Source organism: Pinus tabuliformis, chromosome 7, assembly GCF_031772625.1.
Source record: "Pinus tabuliformis cultivar Carrire ecotype Pingquan chromosome 7, CPIR1, whole genome shotgun sequence".
Lineage (NCBI taxonomy): Eukaryota > Viridiplantae > Streptophyta > Pinopsida > Pinales > Pinaceae > Pinus > Pinus tabuliformis.
Window position 1 is genome coordinate 552,633,738 of NC_142293.1, and position 23,289 is coordinate 552,657,026.

The 23,289-nt window shown below is 38.8% G+C and overlaps 1 protein-coding gene across 1 annotated transcript in view; it reads left to right on the plus strand.

Moving 5' to 3' along the window:
• The window catches only part of LOC149248565 (uncharacterized), a 392,334-nt gene that overhangs the window by 203,225 nt on the left and 165,820 nt on the right, over positions 1–23,289 (plus strand). Inside the window, exon 27 of the mRNA XM_089450455.1 lies at positions 11,070–11,343. Within this exon, the coding sequence (XP_089306581.1) occupies positions 11,070–11,343 (274 nt within the window). The remainder of the gene's footprint in view (positions 1–11,069; positions 11,344–23,289) is intronic.

Genomic DNA, 23,289 nt, shown 5'->3' on the forward strand with positions numbered 1-23,289 from the left:
ATTACTGACTTCTCCCTGGTGGGCGATAGCTCGCTGCCTTGATGGGTATTCTTAATTCTTGGGATTGTGTGCAGGGATCATGCATTACTAGGACTCATGGTTTAAGGGAGCAATGTGTCAATAAAGTCTTGTAAGCACGATCACCATATGTAGACGTCATCATCAAATATAATATAAGGGTGATGCCTTCATGTCAAGGTATGATGTCGTCACGGTGGAAGGTGCCAAATTCTCTCCAAATGGATCTCAAGTCATCACCATCATCATCTATCATCATGAAGAGAAGTGCAATGTCCATCAAGAAGGTGTAATGCCCTAGCTTAGAAGGTCAACATCCAAGGTTATGGAGTTGGAAGGGAGTCTCAAGGTTTGTGCTAAGTCATCATCAAGGTAAATGCTTTTCAAAAGGTGCCCACCGTCCTTTGTGAAGTGTCCTGCATCATCTAGAATACCATATAACACATACTCAACGAATGAAGTGAGATCAACATCATGGGTACGAGAATCATAAGAGCATCAACGTGTATCATATTTAATGTTAAAGTCATCAGAGTACTTCTCATTTGGCATCATCTTTGATTGCCTCACTAGCTTATGAATGTATTCAAGTTTGCTAGATTTAACTATCGGAGGGTTATTAAGTGTCCCTATTAGGTGTTTTCAATTGTAAGGGGATGAACAATTCCTAGCGAAACCCTTCCAAATGATAGGTGTAAGTGATAGGTGCCATAGCCTGGGGTTTACTTCCTGAAAGGTGTCATAGTCTGGGGTTTACTTCCTGAAAAGTGTCATAGTCCTATACTAGGTTTTGCTAGACCAACATCCATGAATTCCTTTGTAGAGGGAGTGCTAACCTACTTCAATTACCTTACTTTGCCTTTGTTTCTCCAAACCCCTTTAATTAACCTTTTTCTTGTTCTCATTTCCTTGTTCAACAAGCTTCATTTATTACCTTGTAATAATGATGATATCCCCCTTTAATGATGAAAAGTTCATTGCTTCATCAGGTTTTGTATGTTCTTTGAAAATTCCTTTTACTTTGATAAGCATGAAATATACTTAGTACTTGGGGGTGATGGACTATATAAGAGGGGGTAGAGTGGTACAGGGATTTTTCGTATGCTCGATTACTTAGATTTCAATAACTTGAAACACAACATAATTTATGTGTATATTAAATACTTATAAAATAATGAATGAATGAATATTTTTACATGGCCATGGTGGTTCTCCTTATATAGGAGTTGACTCGCCATGCCAACGCAGAGAGGCATGTCTTTTGACTAATGCCTCTTCAAACTTAATTAAGTAGCTCAATTTTTTTCTAGGTTATTAATTTATTAATATTTTAATATTTTATTATTTAATTTAGCCCTATATATAGTTATGAATATTTAATTCATAACATTGCCTCTCCCTTAAACTTGCTTTGTCCTCAAAACATAGGCAGGTTTGGGTGTTGCTGAAGAAAACGTTCTGACTCCCAAGATGAGTCTTCTTCTGGTAATTTCTTCCATTTGACAAGGTACTCCTTAATTGTCTTGGATCATAATACCTTCTCTCGGGTAGCGAGTATACCTTCAGGTTCTAGGACGATTCTTCCTTCTTCATTGGTCTCTGGTATTTCTGTTTGAGCTATTTGGTTTTGCCCTAGTACTCTCTTGAGACTTGATACATGAAAGGTGTTATGGATTCGACAGTTGTCGGGTAACTTCAGTCCATAAGCCACACTACTTATTTTTTTGACTATTTGATATGGACCATAATATTTAGGTGATAGCTTATTCTTTCCTTGTTGTTTTAATGACAATTTCTTATAGGGTTGAAGTCTAACAAAGACCCAATCTCCTTCAAACTCTCTTTCAATGCGATGTTGGTTAGGTTGTTGTTTCATTCTATTACGTGCCATGGTTAGATTTTCTTTTAATAAATTAATTATTTTTTGGTTTTCTTCTAAGTGGTTTTTGACTGCTGGAACCCTAGAGTCAAGTAGTGCAAAGTCTTTTCATATGGGTGGCTCATAACTATAGAGAGCTTGGAAAGTTGTCATTTTAGCCGACGTATTGTAGGTGGTGTTATACCACAATTACACCAGGTGTAGCCATTGAGTCCATTTATTTTGTTTGTTAGCGACGAAGCAATGAAGATATGTTTCCAAGCATTTATTTACGACCTCAGTTTGACCATCTGTTTGGGGGTGATACGCTGAACTCATGTTGAGGGATATTCCTACCTGGTGGCAGAATTCCTTCCAAAAATTACCTTTGAACCTTGCGTCTCTATCACTTACTATGACTTTGGGAAACCCATGTAGTTTGTAGATGTTCTTACAAAACATATCCGCAATTTGCTTAGTTGTGTCAGTTTTTTGATGGCCATAAAATGGGCATATTTAGTGAGTCGGTAGACTACAAATATCTTGTCCTTACCGTCAGATGCAGGTAGTCCTTCTATGAAGTCCATCGAAATCTCCTCCCATTTTTGATTTGGGATATGTAGTGGGTGTAGTAACCCAAGGGTTGGGATATTGTCAATATTATTCCTTTGACAAACATCACATTTCACAACATACTTTTGGACTTCCTTGCTCATACCCTTCCAATAGAATGATTGTCGTATGTTGTAGTAAGTTTTGAAAAAGCTGACATGTTCGGCTACAGGAGAACTGTGATTCCTTTAGAACTTTCGTCTTAAATTTGGATGTTGGTGTTAGGTAAATACTTTCGTTGTACCATATTATGTCATTCTTCCACTCAAAGTTGGTATATTGATGGATATTTTCAATCATAGAATTACAATCTATTTTGGCATATTCAACTCTTATTTCGTCTAGCCATTCAGGAATGACCACCATGGCGACACATGTTGTGTTGTCTTCATCCTTATGGGAAAGTGCATCAGCTACAACATTTTCCTTCCCTTTCTTGTGTAATATCTCTAGGTCGAAGGCTGATAGCTTCTCCATCCACTTCTGCTATTTTGTTGACAATGTCTTTTGTTGAAGTAAGAATTGCAGACTATTGTGGTCGGTTCGGATTGAAAATTTACTTCCAAGCAAGTATGGTGCCATTTTGTTAAAGCATGTATGATGGCGAACATCTCTTTTTGGTATGTTGATTTCAAGCCTTACCGCTTATTAAGTTTCGAATGCTATAGGGTGGTTGTCCTGCATTAACACGACTCCAATTCCGAATCCTGAAGCATCACATTCAACTACGAATGGTTTGGAGAAATCAGGAGTCGCCAGTACCAGTGTGGTTGACATTACTTTTCTTTTAGATTCTCGAAACATTTGTCTGCTTGGTTATTCCACTGAAAAGCATTCTTCTTTAACAAGTTGGTCAGGGGTGCTGTCAGATGTGCATAGTTTTTTATAAATATTTTGTAATACCCTGTTAGACCTAGAAATCCTCTTAGCTTGGACATGTTCTTGGGTTTGGGCCATTCTTTGATTGCTTTAATTTCGTTGGGGTCTAGTTTGACTCCCTCTTTTGATATATCATCTCCTAGGTATTCAACTTCTTTTTGCCCAAAGGTACATTTCGATAATTTGGCATAGAATTGATTCTTCTCCAATACAGATAGTACTGCTTCCAGATGCTTGAGGTGTTCCTTCCATGTCTTACTATAAACAAGGATATCGTCAAAAAAGACTAACACAAACTTCCACAAGTATGGGTGGAAGAGTTCATTCATGGTAGCTTGGAAGGTGGCTGGTGCGTTTGTTAATCCAAACGGCATAACCTTGAACTCATAGTGCCCTTCGTGAGTTCTGAATGATGTCTTTTCGACGTCTTCTAGTCTTACTTGTATTTGGTAGTAACCTGATCTTAGATCTAATTTTGAGAAGTATTCTACACTATGTAGTTCATCTAGCATTTCATGAATGAGCGAAATTGGAAACTTATGTTTGATAGTGATTTTGTTTAACCCTATGTAATCTATACATAATCAGAAGGATCCATCTTTCTTTCTGACCAATTCTACGGGTGCAACGTATGGACTTCTACTTTTCGTAATGATTCCATGCTTCAACAGGTCCTGTATCAATCATTCTATTTCTGTTTTGTGATGATGGGGATAATGATACGGTTTAATGTTTACTGGTGTCGAGTCTGGTTTGACTTCAATGATGTGTTCAATTTGCCTTTCAGGGGGTAATTTCATTGGCAGATCTTGAAAAACTTTCTCGTATTTCTGGATCAAGGATGAAATTTCTGATGGCTGGTGAGTCCCTTCTATCGATAATAACTCCAACTGTTGACATTGTGCAACAAATGCTGTGGCCCCTTTGCGAATAAGTTTTTTCATCTATTGAGCAGAGATGACTTGAGTGGGTGGAGCTTGGAACCCAAACATCTTATACTTCCTTCCATCCCATTTGAATTTAATGAACTCCTTTTGGTGATTAGCTAAATACGTGCCTAGTGTTTGTAACCATTGTATCCCTAAAACGACGTCTACTCCCCCTAGGGGAACTGTATAAAAATTGGACTCCATTTCATATTCGCTTAGTTGCAATTTAACTTTATGGCACTTGCCTACTCCATCTATTTATTTCCCATCTGCTACCATAACTTTTAAATATGCTACAGGGTAAGTAAAAATTTTCAGTTTTTTTGCAACATTGACATCTACGAAGTTGTGCGTGCTCCATGAGTCTATTAGAACGATAACGTTTTGCTTCTTGATGTGACCTTTAATCTTTAGTGTCTGTGGCTGAGCTATCCCTGTGATGGCTGCCAGAGAAATTCGTGGCATATCCTCTTCTGATTCTGGATTAAGGTTTGCATTTTCTTCATTGTTTTCTTCGTCAGAGCTATCTTCTGAAGATTCTTCTTCTTGTTTTGCTTCGCAGTTGTAAAGTTTTTGCATTGCGCATTTGTGTCCTGATTAATACTTGTCTCTGCATGTCCAGCACTTGCCATCTTTTTTCCTTTCAACGTTAGATTGTTGTCTTCCTCCATTGCGCATTGGTGGTGGAACATACTTGCCAGAGTTTTCTGACGAAGATTTACTAGATTTCCCTTTGGAATAACTATTTGATTTCTCATTACTGGCATATGGTGCCTTATGGAGTTTATATTTTCGTTCGATAATTATAGCTGCGTGTTTGGCATCTTCAATGGTTTTGGGTTTATGTAATTTTAATTCTTCCTGAATATAATCTTTAAGGCCACAATGATACATTTTTAATAGTTCTTCTTTTGAAAATCCTCCTTGCTTTACTGCAGACACATCCCATTTGTGGGTGTATTCACTCACCGTTCCTTTCTGTTTGAGGTGAACGAATCTCTCATATACATCATCCTCTTCCTTGTCATGAAATCTTTTCTGGAGGGTGTTTTTAAAGTTTTGCCAATTGGACAAGTAACCTGTACATTTAGAAGTCAGCCACAAAAACCAATCATGCGCTTCTGCTTCTAGATAGTTGGATACAGTCATGACCCTTTCTTGCTCCTCGAGTGGTGGGTTTGCCAAAAAAATGGCGTCCATCTTATTTACCCATATAGATACTACGATGCCTTTATGGTCTTTACCATCATCCTTAGGTAATTCGTTTTTAATTTTAAGATGGTTCCTTTCCGAAGACTTAGTATAGTACTGACTTCTTTCGAAGTGGATTTGCGGCATTCTCGGCTACTTGTGCCTCAAAAATCCAGTGTTTGGAGAATTTTCATCTTCTGGGGTTCGAGGACTTTGTGTGGTTGAAGGTGGCTTGGCTCCTTTATTAGATTAGCTCACCATGTCTTTTATGGCTCAAATATTCTATGCCATGTCGTTTTGAGTCTTCCCAAAATCGTCTTGCTTCCTTATGACGTTGGGAAGGCATTTTTGCAGCCTGTTGAGTTTTCCTTGAATTTTTTTGAATTATCATCATGACCCATTTTGTTCTTTTTCTTCCTAGTGGACCCAATTTTTTAGATATTTTTTTTCTTTCTTTCTTTATTTAAATATATGTATATATATATATATATATATTTTTAAACTTTATGCTATATAAATTATATAGGTTATAAATAAATAAAATTAAATGGATTGAATCGTGACCGGTCACATTGTTTGACTGTGGCTCGAAAAGGATGACGACTTTTTCCTTCTACCTTTGCTGATAGAGCAAAGTGTTAGGATATTCCGACACATAGGAAATAGTTAAGTTCAACTTGGTCTAGTATAGAGTTAGGTGTAGAGTTAGGTAAAGTGTGTTTCTTTACCTTGTACATTTTGTAACTTACAATCCGACGGTCACGATATGTAGTGATCCGACGGTTCATTCTCTCCTCGGTATTACCGAGACTTGATCCGTGGCTTCGTCAGATCCTATCAGAGTTTGGCTTTGAGCAGCAGCATCCGACTACACTTTGGTGTGATAATCAAAGTGCCATTCAGCTATGCAAAGATCCAGTCCAACCAGTGTTTTTAAAACCGGAACCGGTGACCGGACCGGTCCACCTAATGAACCGGTTTACCGACCGGAACCGGTCTAACCGGGACTGGTTTGGTCTAAACGAACCGGTTTTTAAAAAATACATTAAATAATTAATTTTTAATGAAACAAAACTATTTTTAAGATGTAAAACCATGATTCCAAGCCAATAGAGACAAAATATGCAAAGTTTGCTCATTTATATACCATGCAAAGGTGAATATATCAAAATGGCACCGAGTGCAATACATATCATCGACAAAATAGCAAAATACATAAGAAATGAGGCTCTAAATGGCCTATAAAGTCCAGAGGATCACAACTTCATAAAACTGCTGATCAAGCGCTGAAGGCATCTTGCTGGGTATCAGATCCTTCCTTTACTGCTGTTAGTACCTTGAAACCACTCTAGAACTAGCACTCTTTGCAATCAGATTTCTCGGGTGAGACATTGGAAGACAGATTTCATGACAAATCACTTTCTACAGCCAATATATTCCACGCACATTCTTATATAGCTTAGGCATTTGTAGCCCTGCTCCATGCAGATGTGCTTGCCTAGCATGCCACCAGGATGCAGTGCTGGGAGCTTTACAAGTGATCCATTCTCTGCCTCGAGGTACAATAAAGTGCCATCTAGTGATGGATTACCTCACGTTCCTATTTGAGCCCCCTTCATCTGAATTATCTATGCATGACATGCTGGGAATAATGATCGATTTTCAACCAACACTTAGATGTTCTTGCCATAAAACATCCTTCAAAAAGGGTTTGTCGAAAACAGCAGCCTTGTTTGTCTTTTACGAAAACCATTTACAGAGCTTTAGTGCTGAAGGAATGTCTCAAAAGATCATGCATTTTGAGGGCTAACAAGATTCATAGTGAAATGGTCATTGGAGTAACTTGAAAATGCCTTTGGGATGAGTAGATTGATAAAATTTGTGATACAAAGGAGGTTGAGAATGAATGTCTCCTTTCAATGTGCCATATCCTCAAAATGTAAGACATAACATTTACCCAGTTTCATAACTTAATTACTCTTCCGGATCTATTCAATTATGAAACCCATAATAACCTCGGTACTTTCATTTGCACCATGTTCAATTATAGAAATGACAATTTGAAGAATATTTATTTTGTTTCCCTTTATTTTTCTGGTAAATCTGTGCTCCATGCAGTCATATAGATAGTCTTTTACATCTAATTTTGATTTTATCAATCACTTACAAAAATCGTAAAAAAATCACGGTTTCCAAAGAACAAAAGAACAAATCCATGATATCTCACGTCAGATTACTGGACCATTGACCTGCAAAGAGTATCTTCGATCAAGAAAACCGCCCAAAACCCCTAAACCACCCCTAAACCACAAAACCGCTGCGATTTTTTCATTAATCGGCGGGCTGTCCATAAACCGGCCGGTTTAGGACGGAACCGGCCGGTTTGCTACAAACCGGCCGGTTCCGCCCTAAACCGGCCGGTTTTTACCGGTTAGGGCCGTTTTTTGGGCACACAAGGGTATAAACCGGGTTTGATAGGCCGGTTCGGACCGGCCAGGCCTCCAACCGGCCGGTTAGACCGGTTACCGGTTTTTGTGGCCGGTTTTTAAAACTATGAGTCCAACATCAGCGCAGCAAACACATTGAACTACACATGCACTTCATCAGAAAGCTCATTCATGACCATGTTCTTGAAGTGCAATATTGTTCAACAGATGATCAGGTTGCAGACATCTTCACAAAGGCTCTCACAGAGGCAAAGTTCACTAAACTTCGATATATGCTTGGAGTTCAGGAAGTTGTCACTAAGGGGGGATAGGCTCTAGTGCCTCCTTCCTTCTCCTATTGTGTCATATTTGTAAATCCTTCAATCCTATCCCAAGTTGTTCTTAAGGGGGGATGTTAGGATATTCCGACATATAGGAAATAGTTAAGTTCAACTTGGTCTAGTATAGAGTTAGGTAAAGTGTGTTTCTTTACCTTGTACATTTTGTAACATACAATCCGACGGTCACGATATGTAGTGATCCGACGGTTCATTCTCTCCTCGGTATTACCGACACTTGATCCGTGGCTTGACACCCGATTGGTCCATGAGTTCTATTTAAAGCGCATGGAGGGTCATTGTTAGGGTAATCCGTCTGTGAGAGAAGCTTATGTAAATTTTCATTCTTTTATTAATAAATTGCCTGAAGTGGCCGCGTTGGCTCAGGCCGTGGACTGTTTCCCTCTTTGAGGGTTTTAACCACGTCAAAATACTGGTGTATTGATCTGTGATCTGGTTGTGAGCGGTGTCCTCTGGTGTTCTTTCTGAGGAACTTACCCTGTAAATTCCTACACAAAGTGGTGATGGATTATGTGGCGGAACAACGTCGGGGGAGGTTTGACCAGATGGCGGTTGACGACCAATGGTTGACTATGTTTATGGATTGGGCAGCGTTGGAACTGCGTACACGATGACAGATAAAAGTGCAGTCTTTGGTCTGGTGCCTGCGGGAGTAGTGATCGGTCTTTGGCCCAGTGCCTGCGGGAGTAGTGATCGGTCTTCGGCCAGGTGCCCACATATTCTGACAAGACGGACTGAGGCTTATCGCGATGCAAGTGGGGGAGGTCGATGGTCTACGCGGAGCATGAGACAGGTGTGACACACAATGGGGACAAAAGCGGTTGACAGAGACGCATACAAACAGAGATGGTTGGGGAATGTAGGCAGTAGGTGGGAGTCGACAGGGATGGAGGTTTGTAGCAGATGGCAGCGACAACTCGATTAAATGTGGAGGGCCCACAGGGCCGGCGACCCACGGGGAGGTGTGGTGCTGGCTTGATAGGAATGGCTCTAATACCACTGGTACAGGATTTTTCGTATGCTCAATTACTTAGATTTCAATAACTTGAAACACAACATAATTTATGTATGTATTAAATGCTTTATAAAATAATGAATGAATGAATATTTTTACATGGCCATGGCGTTCTCCTTATATAGGAGTTGACTAGCCATGCAACACAGAGAGGCATGTCTTTTGACTACTGCCTCTTCAAACTTAATTAAGTAGCTTGATTTTTGTCTAAGTTATTAATTTATTAATATTTTAATATTTTATTATTTAATTTAACCCTATATATAGTTATGAATATTTAGTTCATTACATAGAGCTCAAGATGTTATTTGGCTTTTTATTTGCTTTGCATTAATTGCCATTTTTTTCATTTGACTTTTGGCTTATGCTTTTTCTTTTCTTATAGTTACATCAACATCAGGCATTTCAAGTTTATTCTTTTGATAGGATGAGGTACATAGGGAACCTGTATGACCAATAAAAAGATGGGAGAATGAATAAGGGAATGATGAGAAGTGTTAAATATAAGTTTCATGGAACACTACTACATTCAGAGCTTCCTATTTGTTCCCCTCCTAGATAGTGAAAGAAAAACCCTAAGGAAGGTCACTTTGGGCTAGAAGCAAATGATAATCACCAAGGTGACATGAAGGAATGAGTATACATCTCAACCATCATGATCTATCATTCAATTTTAACCCATGATCCATACTAGAATGTCAAAGACATTAAATGAAAGCACTTGCATGCAAAAATGGTAAATGTACTTCAGAATTGATGTCCCCACCTTGATCGGATGAGTAAGCTAGTCAAGTGGACAAACTGATATAATAGTGGGCATGAGGCATCTGAGACTACTATGGATCATGGTGAGGCTGTTGGCTGGAAAATTGCATCATAGGATAAATTTTTTCTCCTAGGGCTAACCCAAAAGGCCAACATCATCAGCTTAATGGCAAGAAGATATTCCATAATTTGGCATGGTGATTTAGTTTCAAAATACTGTTCATGAAAGAAGTAAAGGAAGTGAAAAAAATTGTCATCTTTTAGGACTGGTGGAGGATGTAAGAAGAATATATCACTATTGATGAGTATCTTCCTACTAGTATAAAGAAGGTTAGAAAGGGCCCCGTTCTGCTTCTTAATGACTTGGTTTTCTATGATTTATTATTTGGGTGTACTATGAGATGTTCTTTCCATGAAACAAGGTCTGGAGAGGGTTGGCCTCTCACTGAAACTACCTAGATGCTTACACTCTTGGCAGGATCTGACAATATGATTGTTTAAGCTTAATTTTTTTTAGATAACCTGCTCTACAGATTTTACTTTTGCCTCAATTTCCATGTATAATACATTTTTTAATGCTGCTTACACAAGCTTTCAGACAGCTGATGTCTTTTTAGCAATGACAAGGTAAGTTACCTATATCTAAATTTTAAGTTACATGTTTCATATTTTTGTATTTACACTTTAAATTAAACAAGGACAGGTGGAAAAATTGTTTTACCAGTTTGTACAGTGAATTTGTTAATCTTCTATTGTGAGGCTTTGGAGAGACACTTATGTCTACATGTTTATGCAGAAGAAAATTAACCATCTCTGATACTTCATTAAGATATCCTCTCTATTGAATCTGTATTGTTGTCTGATTGCTTTTGGAGAAGCGAGTTGCTATTTTGCGAACTATTGGATAGCTGGTCTTGTAGTATTCTGATTTGAAGTGTTTAAACCTTTCTCTAATGGCTTTATTTTTTACATCTTCAACTCTGAATGCTCCTTTCTTTCTACTTTCTATTGTGGCAGGGAATTTCTTGTATGTGTCCGATTTGATGAACCTGGATGGGATTGGTCTGGTAGCTTCCACCCTGATCAGTTAGGAGATACTCTGGTGAAACTGCGTAACTATGTGACTGGTGCATTACAGATGGTACGTGTTGAAGTGCAGAATGCTAGTGCAGCAGTTGGAGATGTGAAAAGTGTTGATAATTCAGATGGGAGTCTTGGGACTTATCTGATTCTCCTTTCTGATGATGATACTGGTTTTATGCCATACAGAATTGATAATTTTTCTATGGAGGTATGAAATGTTCCTTTATGAGTTAAACTGATATTTTTTTTTTTGCTATTATATTTGCTTTCATGTTTTATTATGCTGTTTTTTTTTAATCAAGGAAGATGACTTGATACAGTTAACTGCCTATATGTTCCATTGTGTGTTTCTTATGTTGTTTAAAAATTGAAAATTATTTGCCATCCTTGTGCAGCAAATTTCATTTCTTTGAACGTCTTCAAGGAAATTAGCTTTTATTTTTATGTTGTAATATGACAAAGGAAATGAATAATAAAAATGCTGGAATCCACCAGTGACGAACATCCATGCCCTGGAGGCTTTTGCACCAATACATTTCGTCTATTATTTATTTTGCTTGACCTTGACCACCAGACCATGTTCTCCCACACCAACTCCTTTTACGATATTCCTGGACAATCTGCCACCCACGTCTCCCTTGGCTGCATTCCCTTGATTCCAATGTTGCTTATTTATTTAATCATGTGATATGATTAGGCTTTCCCCCCTCTTGGACCAGATACATTATCCATCCAATCCACAAATCAAGGAGTAGTTCTGATCCAAACAATCATCAAACTATCATGGTGAGTCATACATTGTCCATGTTTTAAGCTATAGTTCTACACGAATGGCTTTTTGAGGAGTTGTAGAGCCATCATCTTACAGTTAAAGGATAGGCAGGTTTCCTCCCCACAAGAATCGAGAAAGAGATGAAAATGCGCTACAATCTGCAACGAAATGGAGTGGCAGAGAGGAAGAACAGGAGCATAGTCAGAGCAGCCAAGGCCGTGATCCATGATCAGGATATGCCTATGTACATATGGGCGGAGGCATGTAATATGACTATATACTTGCAAAATAGGAGTCCTCATAGGGCAGTGGAGGGCATGACTCCTGAGGAGGCTTTTACAGAAGTGAGATCAAAGGTGAGGCACGTTTGTATATTTGGAAATCTAGTGTATGTCCACGTTTCTTTAGAGAAGAGGACTAAATTGGAGCCCCCATCAACGAGGGGCTTTTTTGTTGGATATAGTGAGACTTCAAAGACGTACAGGGTCTACATTCTGGGACAGAGAAAGATGGTTAGGAGGGATGTCGGATTTAGGAGGGTAGAAACTTTAGGATGTCACATGGGATAGATTTGGTAGTGGCAGAGGATTGAGAGTGAGAGGCTTTAAAGGCTGAGGAGCGACTAGCAGCACCAAAAACAGGGACACAAGCTTTTGATCAAGAGCAGTAGCCAAAAGTTCCTTCGAGCGAGAGGAGGTCGAGATGGATTCAATTGACATTGAGAGATAATGAGGAATATGTGGTCTCCTAGTAGGGGTTTTTGGGAGAGCAGATCACCAACCAAAATTTCCAATTATTTGGCCTTGATGAGCAACATTAGTGAGTTCGAGCTTTCTACCTTTGAGGAGGTAGTAGACCAACAAGTTTGAAGGGATGCCATGGTGGAAGAGTATAGTTCCATCATGAGGAATAATGTGTGGGAGATAGTACTAAGGCCTGAAGGGAAGGCAATGGTCACTTCTGTTGATTTGGGGTAGCATCGCATGTGCTCTAGGCCTCAAATTTTCCAGGGAGGCTTGGGCACATGTAGTTCAAAGAACTTAGAAAGCGTTTTGGGAAATTCCACCCAGAGACAATTTTATTAAAATAATTAATATTTTTTAATGGGACCCTAAGTCTAAACTCAGGAAATTAAAAATATCAATGGGTATTAATCTAATTGTGGGTGTAACTTCTAAAAGAAGACGAGAATCAAGCTAAAATGATCTTAGCCATTGATTAGCTTTTAATCTAGGCCGTTGAATGTCAACGAGAAGATTATTCAAGGGAGCTTGAGGGTCATTTGGGAAACACACCAAGAGATCATGAGATCGAATTTCTAAAATGAGAAGTTCTCAGGAGGAAGTTTTGATCGAGGAGATTCCTTGCAGCTGAGGGGCAGGGATAGCATCTAGAGAGAGAGATTTTCTTAGCCGAAGAATCATCAACAGAGAGAGGCAGAGAGTGATCCAACAACTCTCACGTAGAGGCTGACGTAGGGCCACGAAGGGCCACACAGAGGCATCGCAGCGGGTGAAAGAGAGTCTGAGATTTTGCTGGCAGAGTTAGTTTCAGAAGTCAGGAGCCGGGGTGTGAGACCGGGAAGCTGAGAGCATAGACTTCGGGCAACAAATCGATCAACAAACTAGGTGACGAAGTGCCTAGAGAGGTTGATGCAGGGATTGCATGAGGACTGTGGAGAGGCAGCGTAGGGCCTGCCAGAGGCACTTCATCCAGTGTCCGGATCAGCCAAGATTTTCTTAGTGATTGTGTGAGGTAATCTCACAAATCTTTCTGTCAGTATTTCTCTTTGTAACTAAAGTACCCGAGAGGTATTCAGAGATGTATTCTGAATTTGCTACTGCTTAATAATAATAAACCCTTAGATCTGCTGCATCGGTTTTCCGGCATTGGGTTTTTTTGGGGATGATTGTCCAAAAATAAGAGTGTCTATTGTGTTGTGTTTTCTTTCTTGCTCAGTCTCTTTTTTCTGCATAATATTTAATTAAGTGAAGGCTACAGTGTACGTATTATGATATTTGCCAGAGGAAACTGCAAGTAATTTATTTAAAGGAATTTAACAAATAGGAGTAGTATCATCAGTTGCTGCAGTAGGGATTCTGGTTGAGGAATTTTCACATTGTGTCAGAGCTGCAGGTGAAGCAAGAAGAGCAAAGCTGGTAGATCCAGCGCTGAGCAAAAGAGGTGTTGTCGCGCGGATTGACACGACAACCCTCAGACCGGGGGCTGTCACTCTGATCCCCGATCCCTCCGTTTAAGCCTGTCTCCCGCGGCTAAGGGGGGTAGTCCCTGTGAGATGATGAGACCAACTTTCGACCAGTTGGTTGGGAGACACGAGACACGATCAAGATAAGCACCTAAAAGATTTGATTTACTTAGCAGACCAGTGCCTTAAGAGATTATGGTTAAGATGATTACTTGTTAGATGATATAGAAACATGAATCGTGAACAACAATCATTTGTCTTCAGCTAAATCACAATGCTCTTGAAAAGACCAAAACGATATCCAGCAATAGAAAATTTTTGAAAAAAGATGAAAGCGAGAATCATGAATTATTAACCAGATATCATATTTCGTGTTTCGACTTGAAAATTTCAGATCTCAGCATGAAAGATATATCGCGAAAGCAACTGAAACTGGCAAAATAATTTTCCACAAAATTTTAATATTTTTTCAAATTTTTTTAAATCTTTTTTTTTTTTTTTTTTTTTATTAATTTTTCAATATCAAAAAATGAAAATTTAAAATCTATTCTAAAACTAAAATCTAACATTTAAAAAAATAAAACTAAAAAAATATATTTTTTTATTTTTCATATTTTAAAAAAAGCCAAATTTAAAAGACTAACTTAAAATCTAAATACAACAAAACCTAAACTAAACTAATATAAGTTAAAATCTACTTCAAATACAAAACTAACAAAATTTAAAATCGAAATTTTAAAATAAATAACATTTAAATCAAAACGCATTAACCTGTGACTAAGAGCTAAAGTAAATAAATGAAACCAACGAGGAGCTATGCCTGAAAACCCTACGCTAACATGAACGTAAATCAAACAAAACAAATACGCAGTGATATACATGACCATAAACTAAAATCGATTTGCCTGGGCATTACGATACCTCTCAGCAGCAGTCAAAAACGATTCATATTTGTTACCTGAGGCGCGTGATACTGACTTGGCTGCAAATCTTCGATGGTGGACACGGAGAACTCGACACATGATCTGTTGAATCGATTCTGCGCAGCGGGGAGTTATATACTGGACCAACGCAAGACGCCCACAATACTTAACCCCTGCGACAAGTGATGATCTGTGTGGATTCTGCCTGATGTCTTCGACAGATAACTGAATGCGGATTTGTTGAATGCTTTCCTGAGGGTTGATGCAAATCTGGCGCGGGGTTTTCGACGGCAAATAGAAAACACGATTTTTCTTACCATGTGCTATGGATTTTGAGAAAAACCGCTTTCACTTTAACTGCTGTATCCTCATATTTTAAGCCATTTGTTGAATGCTCGGTGTATACGGGATGGCGGCGGCGTGTATAAAACTGTTTGCAGGTATCTCATCTTCTACACAAAAATGGTTTTAGCTAAGTCAGAAACCAGAGTTTCGGCATATGATAATCATTTTAAACTGCCAATCAAGAAATATGAAACTGCCCCAGAAGTAAGCAGGTATCTGCAACAAGAGTTCTGGCTGAGACAAATGCTTTTGGAGACAGCACTATCGTAACCAAACTTGATCTGCCAATAAATTTGTCCCTGCAATTGCATGGAAACAAGACCCTGATGAAATATGCCTCAGACCCAAAACTGAAAACCCTAATGAAAATTGAACAAAAATATGAAACCCTAGAACAGAAAAAATTGAAACCCTAAGACAGCCCAATAATTTACAGATTGTGGCCCTTGAAATGCCAGATTTAGCTATAACAGCAGTAATATTTTCGAAATATCAGAAAAACTTGAATTCTGCTGTGAACAGCAAGAAAATCTCTCATGCAAAATACGAAATAAACTTTAAATGATTGACCCGAGGCAAAATCAGCTGGGCTCTGCAAAGAAAAGCATGTGGGAGTCGGCTGGTTCAGCCTAGAACTTCCCCAAACGCCCACAATTTCCTTCAGAAAGGTTTTCCTGCACATCTCAAGCAACCATCAGCAAAGAGAGAGAGAATGCTGCTAGATCTCAGGAAATAATGGAGATACCTGCCATTATTCCAGAAACCCTACAACATTCAAACCCTAGCAAGTGAGCAAGATACCTATACTCACAATACTCTGAAAACAAGCTATTATTAACGGCTGAAAACTGAAATATGCAGAAAAATAAACATCTCACAGCAATTCCAGAGAGTAACACCGGCCAGATTTGGACCCCAAAGTCTTCTTTATTAACCAGAAAATCAGATTACAAAAGAGCTTTTTCAGTACAGACTCACAGATCAGATTCCTCTGAAAATGACCCCTAGCACCCTACTTAAAGGAAATGTCTCCAACGGCTAGTTCGAGTGATCCATGCTGAAATGATCTCGACCGTTGATGAGGATCAAGACGTCTCTTGATCTCATCCGTCGATTTATTATTAAAAAATGCATTCATTAAAAATATTATTATTTTATTAGTTAGGGTTTTTGCTCTATTTTTTAATTTTTTAATTTTTTTATTATTTTTATTCATTTTTTAATTTTTTAATTTATTTTAAAATGGATCATCGAACTAAGCCTTCAGAAACATCACCTAGGACCTAGGACCTAAGACTCATGAGGGGATTTAAAACATTTTTCGACCCTCAGGACACATTACATCATGACTTTTACAATTTACATCTTAAGGGAGAAAACCCCTTTAACATAGACCCTCACAAATCACCCAGTTCTGCGACACAACTATAATCTAGTAGATCAACACACTAGGATTCTCCTAAAATTCCAATGACAAAATCAATCCCGGCTTTGGGGTCAGGTTTGAAGGAAAACTCTGCCGATCCGTGGATCGGTGAGACGAAAAACCTTCCGGGACGTAGATTATCATCAGAAAGTTAGGTCCACCTAGGCAAATTACATACATGACTCATGTCTGCTAAGATTATTTACAATCAATACATGCAGACTGGGTTTACAATCAAAAAGATCAAGTTGCTGATGATGGCAGGATGGCACGGACATGCTGATCAGGTGCTGCCCCTTTTTGCCAAGAAAAGGGGGATGTACTGCATGGGTAGTTGACCAGTAGAGGTCAACATCTGGCTCTACTTGGGGACACGTTGCTGCTTGCAGGAATGTGAGAATCCAGAATCTGCATCCATACAACACAAAAATAAGTAGCGTCCATCCAAAAAATCAGCATATACATTAAGCACATAAAAGCTCTTCATTTATTAACTATCTAATAACATGAAAAGTAAATCTAATCCTAAAACAGAAATGAAACGCTGAAAAGACGAGGAGTAGAGTTAGAAATACAATACAAAAAATGCCCCACGGCATCAGATGTGTTCAATATAGTGCATACTGAGCATTTTCCTGCTCTCAGGCAAATCTGTCGGCTGCTTGTCGGATGTGCCATGTCCAATTTTGCATATGGTAGGACTTTTTCCTATCCGAAAATCAAGCAGCTCGCGGCCGTCTGATGCGTCAAATCTTCTTCTCATTTTCTTCCTCTTGCGCTTTTTTTTTCTGGCAGGATGAATTACTGATGAGCTGGAACTTTCTGTCTCGAAACTATCAGATGAATTATGCGTGATATGTCTCTCTTTAGCCCGCATCTGATCTTTATCATTCTTAAGTCCATCTTCAATCAACCATCTTTCAACTGAACTAATAACCTCCTCATAATAAGATGGAGCTTGTTGCAACAAATGAGAAGGCTCCTGATCTATTGATGTTATCTGGTTTCTTTCATTTTCCAATTGCTGAAACTTTTGAACCTGTATTCTAATGGCATCCATCTGTCTAGAGTGTTCAACCTTTATAGCACTGATTTGTCTGGCATGATGTTCTTCCATGTCTTTTATTACTTTAACATTTTCTTCCTTTATGTTCATCAAGCAATGCTGCATGGAATTTATTTCTTCTTCGTGATTCGCTTGCATGTTTCCAATTTCTGTTTCATATTTAGTTTTCATGGCCTCAATTTCCTTAGCATGCTGATTTTGCGTGACCTCAATCTCCTTATTACGTTTTTCCAGATGGGTGCGTAAAGTTTTAACATCATTGATAAGATTAGTTTGGTTGCTTTCCATATTTTTCACCAGCATCATTAAATCTTGTATTATTTGCTTTTGCTCTTCCTTTTCATTGTCATTTATCCCTGATTTTTCACTATCATGAACTTGATCTGCAATAGTTCCGGTTGATGACACATTTTGATCTTGAACTCTTTCTTTCTGTTGCACAATTTTAGGGGCAGAAGGCAAGCTGTTTGGACTATCATATCTATCTTTAAAAGCATTGACAATGTCTTGTAAAGAAGTGAAAAAATCATTAGGAAAATTATTAAACCAATTCAAGGCATCACCCTCTAAAGAATGGACAAATAGACGCATCTTGAAATCTTCATGATTATATTGAGGAAATCTACAATATAAGATCATTACACAAGTAAACATGTTCAAATGCTTTTCAACAGCGACCGAATCATCACCCGAGAACTTGAATAATTTACCAACGGCCTCTTTCGGAAGATCGTGGAGATTATCAGTAAAATGACATGGTTTACATGAATAATCCATGATGAACAATAAGGGATCAAATGGATGATAGAAAGAGATTTCTGCTCAAGAAAATTAAGAGATGAAAGAAGTGGAGTCGCCACTTGAACAATGAATCTGATTCTAGGATCCAAAAAGTAACCACAAGCAGATATGAGGAAAGCTTCTTGTCTGGGAAAAATGAGAAAGTGGAGTCGCCACCCAAACAGGAAACAAACCCAAGAGGCGCTGCTGATATGTGATGAAAAGATGCCAAAATATTGAATCTGCCAGCTCAACTGAGAGATGAGAAAGATGAGAAGATGAATGATTGTCGTTTGAAACACCGAGAACAAAGTGTCCCCGGCAACGGTGCCAAAAAATGTTGTCTCGCGGATTGACACGACAACCCTCAGACCGGGGGCTGTCACTCTGATCCCCGATCCCTCCGTTTAAGCCTGTCTCCCGCGGCTAAGGGGGGTAGTCCCTGTGAGATGATGAGACCAACTGTCGACCAGTTGGTTGGGAGACACGAGACACGATTAAGATAAGCACCTAAAAGATTTGATTTACTTAGCAGACCAGTGCCTTAAGAGATTATGGTTAAGATGATTACTTGTTAGATGATATAGAAACATGAATCGTGAACAACAATCATTTGTCATCAGCTAAATCACAATGCTCTTGAAAAGACCAAAACGATATCCAGCAACAGAAAATTTTTGAAAAAAGATGAAAGCGAGAATCATGAATTATTAACCAGATATCATATTTCGTGTTTCGACATGAAAATTTCAGATCTCAGCATGAAAGATATATCGCGAAAGCAACTGAAACTGGCAAAATAATTTTCCACAAAATTTTAATATTTTTTCAAAAATTTTTAAATTTTTAAATTTTTTTTTTTTTTTTTTTTTTTATTTAATTTTTTAATTTTTCAATATCAAAAAATGAAAATTTAAAATCTAAAAAAATTAAAATCTATTCTAAAACTAAAATCTAACATTTAAAAAAATAAAACTAAAAAAATATATTTTTTTATTTTTCATATTTTAAAAAAAGCCAAATTTAAAAGACTAACTTAAAATCTAAATACAACAAAACCTAAACTAAACTAATATAAGTTAAAATCTACTTCAAATACAAAACTAACAAAATTTAAAATCGAAATTTTAAAATAAATAACATTTAAATCAAAACGCATTAACCTGTGACTAAGAGCTAAAGTAAATAAATGAAACCAACGAGGAGCTATGCCTGAAAACCCTACGCCAACATGAACGTAAATCAAACAAAACAAATACGCAGTGATATACATGACCATAAACTAAAATCGATTTGCCTGGGCATTACGATACCTCTCAGCAGCAGTAAAAAACGATTCATATTTGTTACCTGAGGCGCGTGATACTGACTTGGCTGCAAATCTTCGACGGTGGACACGGAGAACTCGACACATGATCTGTTGAATCGATTCTGCGCAGCGGGGAGTTATATACTGGACCAACGCAAGACGCCCACAGTACTTAACCCCTGCGACAAGTGATGATCTGCGTGGATTCTGCCTGATGTCTTCGACAGATAACTGAATGCGGATTTGTTTAATGCTTGCCTGAGGGTTGATACCTTGTTTCCATGCAAATCTGGCGCGGGGTTTTCGACGGCAAAGAGAAACCACGATTTTCTTACCATATGCTATGGATTTTGAGAAAAACCGCTTTCACTTTAATTGCTGTATCCTCATATTTTAAGCCATTTGTTGAATGCTCGGTGTATACGAGATGGCGGCGGCGTGTATAAAACTGTTTGCAGGTATCTCATCTTCTACACAAAAATGGTTTTAGCTAAGTTAGAAACCAGAGTTTCGGCGTATGATAATCATTTTAAACTGCCAATCAAGAAATATGAAACTGCCCCAGAAGTAAGCAGGTATCTGCAACAGGAGTTCTGGCTGAGACAAATGCTTTTGGAGACAGCACTATCGTAACCAAACTTGATCTGCCAATAAATTTGTCCCTGCAATTGCATGGAAACAAGACCCTGATGAAATATGCCTCAGACCCAAAACTGAAAACCCTAATGAAAATTGAACAAAAATATGAAACCCTAGAACAGAAAAAATTGAAACCCTAAGACAGCCGAATAATTTACAGATTGTGGCCCCTGAAATGCCAGATTTAGCTATAACAGCAGTAATATTTTCGAAATATCAGAAAAACTTGAATTCTGCTGTGAACAGCAAGAAAATCTCTCATGCAAAATACGAAATAAACTTTAAATGATTGACTCGGGGCAAAATCAGCTGGGCTCTGCAAAGAAAAGCCTATGGGAGTCGGCTGGTTCAGCCTAGAACTTCCCCAAACGACCACAATTTCCTTCAGAAAGGTTTTCCTGCACATCTCAAGCAACCATCAGCAAAGAGAGAGAGAATGCTGCTAGATCTCAGGAAATAATGGAGATACCTGCCATTATTCCAGAAACCCTACAACATTCAAACCCTAGCAAGTGAGCAAGATACCTGTACTCACAATACTCTGAAAACAAGCTATTATTAACGGCTGAAAACTGAAATATGCAGAAAAATAAACATCTCACAGCAATTCCAGAGAGTAACACCGGCCAGATTTGGACCCCAAAGTCTTCTTTATTAACCAGAAAATCAGATTACAAGAGAGCTTTTTCAGTACAGACTCACAGATCAGATTCCCCTGAAATGACCCCTAGCACCCTACTTAAAGGAAATGCCTCCAACGGCTAGTTTGAGTGATCCATGCTGAAATGATCTCGACCGTTGATGAGGATCAAGACATCTCTTGATCTCATCCGTCGATTTATTATTAAAAAATGCATTCATTAAAAATATTATTATTTTATTAGTTAGGGTTTTTGCTCTATTTTTTAATTTTTTTATTATTTTATTATTTTTATTCATTTTTTAATTTTTTAATTTATTTTAAAATGGATCATCGAACTAAGCCTTCGGAAACATCACCTAGGACCTAGGACCTAAGACTCATGAGGGGATTTAAAACATTTTTCGACCCTCAGGACACATGACATCATGACTTTTACAATTTACATCTTAAGGGAGAAAACCCCTTTAACATAGACCCTCACAAATCACCCAGTTCTGCGACACAACTAGCAGATCAACACACTAGGATTCTCCTAAAATTCCAATGACAAAATCAATCCCGGCTTTGGGGTCAGGTTTGAAGGAAAACTCTGCCGATCCGTGGATTGGTGAGACGAAAAACCTTCCGGGACGTAGATTATCATCAGAAAGTTAGGTCCACCTAGGCAAATTACATACATGACTCATGTCTGCTAAGATTATTTACAATCAATACATGCAGACTGGGTTTACAATCAAAAAGATCAAGTTGCTGATGATGGCAGGATGGCACGGACATGCTGATCAGGTGCTACCCCTTTTTGCCAAGAAAATGGGGATGTACTGCATGGGTAGTTGACCAGTAGAGGTCAACAAGAGGGATTTCGAAAAATCTGTAGGAGGCAGTAGTTCGAAACCCCAAAGGGTTTGTGCAGTTCTTAGCTGGAGGGCTGAAATTTCGAGGTAGTCTCTCTCCGAGTGAGTTGACGAAGAGAAGGACTCCCAGTTCGAATATTTGTCAGGGCAGAGGGAGCAGCGCTAAAGCCTCAGTGTGAGAAAAGCTGGTGGGACGCAGATTTTTCTGCAGGCAGTTTGCTGGGCAAAAAATCGTTAGAAGAAAGAGGAGAAGCACCATTGAGTGAATTTCTTCCTTAGAGAATTCCTAGCCAAGGAATTTGAATTCTCTATAGTTGAGAAGCAGCAAGGGGCAACATTTTTACTAGCTCTAGCAGGGAGTGCGTAGGGTAGCCCAGCAACAACACAGAAGAGAGAGGAGATTTTCGACATTTGTGGTAGAAATGGCAACCAGTGGCTTGAGGGATCAAGATAGGTTGGATGGAGCATCCAACTACGTCATCTGGAAGGCTAGAATGTCATTCCTTCTAGATGAGCATGCCCTCAAGACATACGTCGACAACGTGGTGGCTGTCCCTGTAGATGCAAATCCATTGAAGAAGTACAAATCAGAAATGGTGAAGGCCAAGAGGATGATCCTTGATGGAGTAAAGGATCACATGGTATGTCATGTCGCTAGCAGAGGGACTGCTAAAGAGATGTGGGATGCCTTGGCTACGTTATATCAGGGATATTCCGAGTAGTGGAAGATGTACTTGGAGCAGAAGCTAAGATTTGCTTAGATGCAGAAGGGGGAGCGTGTGGATCCATTCCTCACAAAGATGAAGGAAACCTGTGATGAGTTGTTTGCTACGGGGCTTACACCTCAGGATCCAGAGTTGGTTAGATTGGCCTTTAATTTTGTCTTAGATGATTGGAATGTCTTTGTCCATAGTATCGTGGGTAGAGCAACATTGCCAAATTGGGATGAGATGTGGGCAACTCTAAAACAAGAGGAGCTGAGGAGAGACTAAGTCAAGGTTGAACTTGACAGAAGGAGCAAGAGCAGTGGGTCGATGCCCAAAGGAGGAGCATAATGCAACCTTGCATCGAACGGACATCAGGAGCAAAGGAGACGTAAGAAGGACTTCTCAAAGATCAAGTGTTTCAGGTGTGGTGAGATGGGTCACTATGCTACTCAGTGTCCTCTCAAGAAGAAGGACAAGGATGAGA